The sequence below is a fragment of the Cebus imitator genome, unplaced genomic scaffold (assembly GCF_001604975.1).
Source record: "Cebus imitator isolate Cc_AM_T3 unplaced genomic scaffold, Cebus_imitator-1.0 Scaffold262, whole genome shotgun sequence".
Lineage (NCBI taxonomy): Eukaryota > Metazoa > Chordata > Mammalia > Primates > Cebidae > Cebus > Cebus imitator.
Window position 1 is genome coordinate 2,792,965 of NW_016107577.1, and position 9,145 is coordinate 2,802,109.

The 9,145-nt window shown below is 44.7% G+C and overlaps 1 protein-coding gene and 1 long non-coding RNA gene across 2 annotated transcripts in view; one reads left to right on the forward strand and one right to left on the reverse strand.

Moving 5' to 3' along the window:
- LOC119467151 overlaps window positions 1-7,177 on the reverse strand; it is a 202,287-nt gene extending 195,110 nt beyond the window's left edge. Inside the window, exons 1-2 of the long non-coding RNA XR_005195687.1 lie at window positions 6,996-7,177; window positions 1,631-1,731 (exon numbers count right to left, since the gene is read on the reverse strand). This is a non-coding gene — a long non-coding RNA (uncharacterized LOC119467151). The remainder of the gene's footprint in view (window positions 1-1,630; window positions 1,732-6,995) is intronic.
- Window positions 7,178-7,246: 69 nt separating this feature from the next.
- On the forward strand, window positions 7,247-8,715 carry LDOC1 (LDOC1 regulator of NFKB signaling). The gene has a single exon (XM_017499931.2). It carries the CDS (start codon window positions 7,432-7,434, stop codon window positions 7,867-7,869), a length of 438 nt encoding a protein of 145 aa, XP_017355420.1. The 5' UTR covers window positions 7,247-7,431; the 3' UTR covers window positions 7,870-8,715.
- Window positions 8,716-9,145: the final 430 nt, after the last annotated feature.

The window sequence follows — 9,145 nt, forward strand, 5'->3', positions numbered from 1 at the left end:
CTGTCTCTACTAAAAATACAAAAATTAGCTGGGCATGGTGGCGGGCACCTGTAATCCTGCAATCCAAGTTACTTGGGAGGCTGAGGCAGGAAAATTGCTTGAACCCACGAGGTGTAGGTTGCAGTGAGCCGAGATCGTGCCACTGCACTCCAGCCTGAGCAACAGACTGAGACACCATCTCTAAATAAATAAGTAAATAAAACATAGTATTTGGTAGCACACAGGATGACTATAGTCAATAATAATTTATTATACATTTAAAAACATTTATTATACATCTAAAAACAACTAAAAGAGTAAGATTTGAATGTTTGTAACCAAAGAAATGATAAATGCTTGAGATATCCCATTTGCCCTGATGTGTTTATTATGTATTGTATGCCTGTATCAAAATATCTCATGTACCCCACAAAAAAGACATCTACTATGTACCCACGAAAATTCAAAATTAAAAACAAAAATAATCACTGCATGTTTAAGAGATACCAATGGACATTAAAGAGGCTAGCAGGAAAGCCCAGACGAGGGAGGAGAGGATGCTGGCTCAGGTGAAGACAGGCCAGAGAAATTTCTAAGGCTGAGAGAAACCCTGTTTTCTTTCTTTCATATATCCCTGCAGGCAGCTGGCCTCTCCAAGGAAGACCACCATTGTCCACAGTGACGAAAAGTTTCTGGAGATGTAATTGCCTCTTTACTCTGAGAGAGGATTGTGTATCCATATCCCAGATGTAGCATGGATTTTTTTCCAGATTTATACGATAAAATGGAAAATGTAACATGTTGGTCTTTGGACTATAGTGATAGATGCATTTTTTTTTCCCTAAAAAACTTTTAAGCGCAGAAAGCTTTGAATTGACAAAAAGCAAGATCCTGAGGTAACGCTATTTTATTCTTCCAACTAGTTATTCAAAGGTATATTTTATAATTTTAAACTTCATGGATAAATTCACAGATACTAGGTTAACATAAGAGTAGTGAACTACCTACCCATTAAACTTAACATGCAGTTAATATGAGTTACTGCAAGGCTACTAAATCTCGATTGTCCAGTGAACAATAACATGTAATCTGCATACAAAAGATTTTTGTAGTTTGTCAAATACTTTTATATTTTATGATTTGATATTCACTGCAGCCTTATGATATAGATCTTACTAGCATGCACTTTATTGATAAGGAAATATAAGTTCAGAAAAAAAGAATAAATGACTTCCTCAAGCCACATAGATTACAAGCAAAAGCATGAAAACAGAACTCCTCTTTTCAAAAATTATTTTCTTTCCATAATGCTTCCCTGAAATGTGCTTCACTGCTTTTACATAGGCATATATATTCCCTGGAGAAAACATGGCTGCTTTTGATTCTATTTTTGTCATACCATGACACTACCAGTTTTCCCTATACGCAGCACCCTTGATGTCACAGGGCAGCAATATGCTTATGTCTGCTTGGCTACAGACACTCACATAAGGACAGAGAGGCATCATGCACAAGCACACACTTCAGAGTTCCCCACAGGAGAGCATTACTTCTCATTTGTCCCAACTGTACCTGCAGGATTTTAATTTATGGAGATAACTGAGTGATGACATAGAAAGCCCAATGTAATTGAAAGATTTTTGTTACTTACATTTCCTGAGAGGGGAGGCTCACCACATCATGCAAGGACATGTGGGTAAACACCAGGAGGCACAAAGGAGTGAGTGGAAGCCATAGTCTTTACCGGCGTATCTGTGGGAAAGGCAAGGCAGGGCAGGCCAAACAGTTCAGAACTGGATAATTTGAATGATTCCAGCTGGTTAAGGGGGATGGGGCAATCCCTAGTTGTCCGACACCTGGCTTCAGGTTAATTTAGAGCAGGTGAATATTGGCTTGGTGCATGAGAGTTAAAGCAAGGAATTAGTTTCAGAGGATGAGTTCTGGATACCAAGGAGGATGCAAACAACTTTGGCCATTAGTTTGGCCTTGTGATTAATGGATGCCAAAAAGACAAACATAAATCTAAGAAAACAGAATAGGGCAGTAGATTCATAAATCATATATTTTTTTAAAATATAGGGATCCCGCTTTTATCTGCAGCATACCCTACGTTTCTCCATGTTTAAGTCCTCTACTGCCAGGTAGCAAACTATCCCAGAACTTTGTGGCTTACAGCAACTGGCATTTGATTTGTTCATGATTCTGTGGATCATAAATTCAGTTAGGGCTCAGCTGGATGGTTTTTGTTTTTGTTTTGTTTTGTTTTGTTTTGTTTTTTTTGCTTTATATATAGTCTGTTGAGGTTATTCACTCAGCTGCATTCAGGTGGTGGCGCTGCTAAGCTGGAAAGTCCAAAAAAGGAGCTTCGGTCTTATGTTTTTTTCACTGTTGCTGCTCCTCCACATGCTCTCTCTTTCTCTACGTGGCTAGCTTAAGCTTCTTCACAGTATAATGAACCCATGGTAGTTAGACTTCTTATATATGGCAGCTGGCTCTTAATGGGAAGCATACCAAGTGGCAAAGGCTGAATCTTCAGTTATTTAAGGCCTTGTCTCATAAATTTTAAGGCACTGCATCACATTCTGCTTGTCAAATCAAGTCACAGGGCCACCCCAGATTAATAAGGCAGGGAAAATTGTTTCTACCTCTCTCCTGAATGGCAAAGAATTTGTGGTTACCTTCAATTCACAACACTCATTCTGCTTCATGAACAACTGAGTCTAGATCAAAGTAACTAGCCAATCTAAAAGGGAGGCTATTAAACATTTAAAACAAAACAGGCAAACACAGATTTATAATAAATCATTTTCTTAAGATCCCTAAGAATAAATTTAACATGATGTCAGATATTTCCTAAAATATACAAAAATGGGAGAAACATAACATTTGTATAAGCTCTTGTATAATCAATGTGACCAAACATATTAAAATAAGTAGGCAAGAGAAAAACTAAACAACAACCATCTAGTGCAGCACGCTGCTGGCAATAAATTCTATATTATGGTAATACAAAAGCCTACACATGAAAAATACAAAATACTTAATATAAGACATTAATTCATAAAAATCTTTCAGTTATAGAAATCTGATTTTCTAGTATTATATCTGGAACTATGAGTTTATTTGGCATCATGTTTTTTCTACATCATCTAACAAACTGAAGAGTTGAGTCTCCTTAGAGAAAGGGAGAGAGAGAACAAGAGGGCAAAATTTGAATTTTCGGCAATCTTATTAAGTGATATTTTGTGAGGATAAGAGGTCTGAAGAATGTTCCTTTTTTATTTTAACACATCAATATTATTTATTTCAACCGTAAGAATACATTAATTTAGAACATTAATAAACATGTAAAAATGTTTCCAGGCACTTTAATAAGCTGGAGATGGCAAAGATAGGAGGGAGGAAGTTGTCCCTCTTCATTCCTTTCTCTAGGCCAGAGGGCTATTGCCCTCCAAATGCAGTCCAGACTGCACCTGGCTATAGAAGGAAATCTACAGGAAGAGATCTGGCTCTTGGCAGCATTCATGCAGTCCTCTCACAAATACTTTCCAAAGCTGCTTTCTGTTCCTGACTGCATATTTGAGTGCCAAGTTAGTTTACCCAGTTGATGTGTGCATACTCATCTGGTGGCTCAAGAATCATGGGAAATTTTCATGTTTATTTCAAGAGATTTTTACAGCCTGGATTCTTGATGCGTTCCAGGGCAGGGTTTGAAGCCTGGAAGATGGTGGCAGTGAGTGCCTTGGGCTTGTGCTCTTGCCAAATGGTGGAGACTAAGCCACCCTTAGGGTGTTCCAAGCCAGATCTGTCCTGATAAATTTTATGAGCCTGAGACAAGTACTCCCTATGAGTACTTGTCACAGGGAGTACTTGTGTCTGCCTCCAGCATATTCACCTAAGTGTAAAGGAACATTTAAGGGCCACTGAGAGGGGGGAAAGAGAATGAGGAAGGCAACATGCAGGCATAAGCAGGGTGAATGGAGAAGAAAGTGTGGAAGGAAGACGGTTAACATGAGCATTAAGATTCTACTTGTTCTATCAGCTGATACTACCCACCTCTTCCTGACTGCTTCCCTTGTGAGTCAGTGCTAAGCTGCTTGTCTCCATCCCCTTTCTCCAAGCTGAGAAGTACCTCCCAAAGTCACTGCTCAGTTCTGGGCACAGTTTTGGCCAGGACATTTCCTGTCTTCCAGCATCTCAGAGCACACTCAGAGGGAATACTAGTGGTTGCCTCATCTAGTTTCCTCCCTGAATCTCTTTGCTGTGAAGCTGTAGGAAGAAAATGAGGGCAGCATCTGCCTAATCATCTTTGATTCCCCACTAGACCTGCCTGGGTCCACTGAAGTCACAAGGGTCCAGCACATGGTGTAAGGGCAAAGGCTTTAGAGTTAGAGAGGTTGGCATGATGGTATAGCACCATCAACCTATTGCTTTATTAGGTTGAGGTAAGTCTTTATCTCCTGGGTCTCTGGCTCTAAAATGCCCATTCACATGTCTGGTCCTTGGGTGTGAGTCATTGAGACAGCCCTGCCCAGTGTCTGCTATAGAAAGTGTGCTCCTAGGAGTAGAACCCTGAGTACTCTTCCTGGATTAGGGCCTGGATATGAAAGGTGGAGCTGGACACTACCTCTGTCCCAGTAAGGCCCATCCTGTACTCTGAACTGTAAATGGGCACGATGGCCAGAGACCTACTTTCCACATTTCCCATCCCTCCCCTTCAATCCTCACACTGAACGTTTATGGAGGAGGTAGTAAACACTGCCAGGTGCTGAAGATAAAATTAAGAGTGGATCCCTGCCTGCCCTCAAGAAACTTCTCTAGCAGCAGGGCTCATAGCACATGAGAGGCCAAAGACTCATATTCCTCCTCTTTTTTTCTCACTGCCCATCCTTTCACCAGTGTGATCTTCCCGTGTCCCTACTTGGGTCTTGGCCCTGTTTCTCTGCTCTCTCCCGGCCTCCTACTTCCATGGATGATCATTCAATTCTGTCATAAAGGATTGAATCACTGAATTTCTTTAAAAATTTACTCAGCCAGTTTTATACATCAGTCATTGTTTCACAATTGAGACTGATTCATGATCAGAGATAAAATACACCAAACAATTTTTTTTTAAACAGAGTTTCCCTCTTGTTGCCCACGCTGGAGTGCAATGGTGTGATCTTGGCTCACTGCAATCTCTGCCTCCCAGGTTCAAGTGATTCTCCTGCCTCAGCCTCCCAAGTAGCTGGGATCACAGGCGCCTGCCACCACACCTGGCTAATTTTGTATTTTTAGTAGAGATGGGGTTTAGCCATGTTGGTCAGGCTGGTCTTGAACTCCTGACCTCAGGTGATCCACCCACCTCGGCCTCCTAAAGTGCTAGGATTATAGGCATGAGCCACTGTGCCTGGCCTTACACTGAACGACTTGAAGAGTATTTTTTGACACTTTGTGCAGCCATAGCTTCTAATTTTTTTTTTTTCAGCATCTGCACTCTGAGCTTATTTTACTTGCCAAACATTAATGAAGCCTCTGCTCTGGGCCAGAACTTTTCTAGGCATTAGGGATATAGCAGGTAGCAAAGGCAGTGTTTCTTTGACTTATATATTGTAAAATAGAAGCAGATGATGAGCAAAGTGCTATTCGACATGTTGGCCAGTAGCACAATAAATGGTTATGTAGATAAATGAAGCAGAGTAAAGGGTTAGAAATTGGTGGCAGAGAACAGGGTGCTCTGATAGGTCCGGTGGCCAGAAAAGTTCTCTCTGAAAGCAGTAGGAGAAGGAGTCAGGCAGCCAACTGGGACGACAGTCTTGCAAGGCAGAAGGGATAGAAGGTGCAAAGGCTACAAGGCCAGAACTACTTGACGTGTGAGAATCAGCAAGGACAGTGATTAGAGCACAGCAGAAAATGGGAAGAGGCATAGGATAGAAGGAAGGGCTTTGTAGACCTTGGCTGCAACTTTGCTCTTTATTCTGAGGTGAAACTGTTGGATGATTGTGAGCAAGGGAGTGAAGGGATCTAATTTTTGTTTTAAATGATTCCCGTGGCTACTTTATGGATAATATACTATAGGAAGAAAAAAAGCAAAAGCTGAGTGATGAGTTGCAGCAATGTGTGAGAAAGAAAGGCTGGGGGATCAGGGTGGCAGTGGTAGAAATGGCAAGACATGATTGAATTGGCAATGTATTTGAAAGCAGAGCCAACAATTCATGATGGCTCTAGGATCTGAGATCCATTTAAAGTAGAAAAAGAAAATTATTTAAAAACACACACATCTGGGCCGGGCGCGGTGGCTCACGCCTGTAATCCCAGCACTTTGGGAGGCCGAGGTGGGTGGATCACGAGGTCAAGAGATCGAGACCATCCTGGTCAACACGGTGAAACCCCGTCTCTACTAAAACTACAAAAAATCAGCTGGGCATGGTGGCGCGTGCCTGTAATCCCAGCTACTCAGGAGGCTGAGGCAGGAGAATTGCCTGAACCCAGGAGGCGGAGGTTGCGGTGAGCCGAGATTGCGCCATTGCACTCCAGCCTGGGTAACAAGAGCGAAACTCCGTCTCAAAAAAAATAAAAACATTTTAACAGTTCATTTTTAAGTAGAGAATAATACCCGGTGGCTAGTGGCACTAGTAGCAGAACAAGAAATAGAGAATAAAATGTGTGGGATGCCTGCAATTGGTTATTGGATGCTGATTTTGCAGAACTTTTTATATCTTGCTATTTAGATTTTTTTTTTAAGGTAGGTATACCATATTATTTCCCAATTAAGTAAGTCACTGTTTAAATATTGCCTTTTTCATGAAAGGCAGGATCCCCTGAGGGTCTTCATGACCCTGAAAGGAAGTGTGACTCCCACAGTGCAGCCAGCAGTGTCAATACTTCGCTAAGTGAGATTTAAACAAGAAAGAAAATGCGTTAATAAAACATCACGACAAGAGAATCCAGTGGCCACAGACCCACGAAGGAACACTGAGTTGTGCGAGTTGGCTAGGTAGAAGAGTGGTTAATTCTTTCAGCTTGAACAAGTGTACCTTCTCTGAGACCGGATTCAGCGCTCGCCAGGTCCTCTGCTAATTCAGGCCCCACATCCAGGAGCTCTGGCAGCCGACCGCAGCCTTTAACTGCCCGCCTAGAGAGCTACCACAAGCCGGCGGGCGGTTCAGCGACCTACTTCATCCTCGTCCTAGCCAAGCCCTCTGTGTCTACACTCTTCCCATCCCGGCCACGCCCCCACGCTGCGGCGGCCCCTAGGCTGGCCACGCCCCTCCTGCGCCACGCCGGCGCAGCGTCCGTCCGAATGGCCTCGTGGGCGGGGCTTGCGTAGCCTCCCGGACTCTGGCGCGCACCGCCCCCCGCCCCTGGCCCTCGCGCGCCTCCTTGGACAAGCACTTCCTGCGAGGCCTCCGTACGCACCTTGTCCGAGCCGAGCCGAACCGAGCCGAGCCCTGTCCTTCCAAGCCGTTCGCCATGGTGGATGAGCTGGTGCTGCTGCTTCATGCGCTCCTGATGCGGCACCGCGCCCTGAGCATCGAGAACAGCCAGCTCATGGAACAGCTGCGGCTGCTGGTGTGCGAGAGGGCCAGCCTGCTGCGCCAGGTACGTCCGCCAAGCTGCCCGGTGCCCTTCCCCGAAACGTTTAATGGCGAGAGTTCCCGGCTCCCCGAGTTTATCGTGCAGACGGCGTCTTACATGCTCGTGAACGAGAACCGATTCTGCAACGACGCCATGAAGGTGGCATTCCTAATCAGCCTCCTCACCGGGGAAGCCGAGGAGTGGGTGGTGCCCTACATCGAGATGGATAGCCCCATCCTAGGTGATTACCGGGCCTTCCTCGATGAGATGAAACAGTGCTTTGGCTGGGATGACGACGAAGACGACGACGACGACGAAGAGGATGATTACTAGGCCTTAGACCCTCGGGCCTAGGGGGGAGGGCCCTGCACGCCGCCACCCCCTCCCTCCAACCCTCACCCCACCGGGAGCCACTGTTCTCCGCCTTGCCCTCTGGTCCCCTTCCCTACTCGCGCCCTTCTGTTATCTCTCTTCGTTTCTCCGTAGTGCTTGTCTTTGTTCCAGGAATAGTGTTCCATTTACCTGCTCCTGGGGTTGGGGCTGAAGCGTCACTCACTCGGAAGTGCTTGGAAGTGTCATCTACCCTGGCCAGCCCCAGGATCCCTCCCCTGCTAATCCGAACTGTGTCCTGAGCCCCAGTTATTGGCCAGGCCCCTGTTATAAACTGGTCATACCACCCATAGCCCTGCTGCTGCCACCTGCCCTACTGCCAGGCTTATATCTGCCCAGAGAACTATGCTGCCACTTCACATCCACTCACCACATCCACCTATATACTACCGCCTTTCGAAGTAAGGACCAACCTGGAAGATGCCAGAGTTGGCTATACCTCTTCGGACATTGATTTGGACAGCTCACCAACCCATGAAGGGGCCAGTCATTCAGCCTGTTAGTTTTCTACCCACTCCGAGGGTCCTCCCCTGCCCCACCAGATTGCTGCAGGGGCTTGGTGTGCCTGGCAGCCAAATTGTTGACATTTCCTTTTTTCCTATGCACTGGTTTTACACAGCTGTCACTTTACTTTCAAAATTGCAGCAGTCCCACAGATGTGTGCATTTGGACAAATAATACTAAAAACAAAACAAGCACTCAGCCCAGCTCCTCAGTACTACCTGGAAAAAGCATTGGCATTATTTTCAATAAATATCAAGCACTACAAAAAAAAAAAAAAAAAAGAAATGATTGTCTTTTAATGGTTAAGTGCTGTCACTGGCCTCTACCACTGTCACTTTGTCTATCATTATTCCCATGGAAATCAGGGAATACAGTCAATCCTAATATTCCCCACTGTCGTCTCCAGGCTGCTGGCGACAGCTACCTCAGGGCTCTGTCAGTGTTCTGATGTTCCCTTCACCAATGCATTTCATAAAGCCCTGGCAAAGGGTATGTCCTCTGGTTGCTCCAGGATGGCATGGGTAAGGCTTGACTGAGCAGATGGCAAAGAGGCAGTATTAATTAGACCATAACAACAGGCATAAACCTGGAGAGAGGCAAAGGAGAGAGAGAGAGAGATGTAATGCTCCCAATTCTCTGAGCTTTCAGATTCCTTAACACTGTACCAGAGAAGTTCTGCCCTTTAATCCTTATTGCCTATGTGCAGCTGTTGAGT

Coding starts and splice junctions, on each gene's coding strand:
- LDOC1 (XM_017499931.2), top strand. CDS start 7,432: ATGGTGGATGAGCTGGTGCTGCTGCTTCATGCGCTCCTGATGCGGCAC.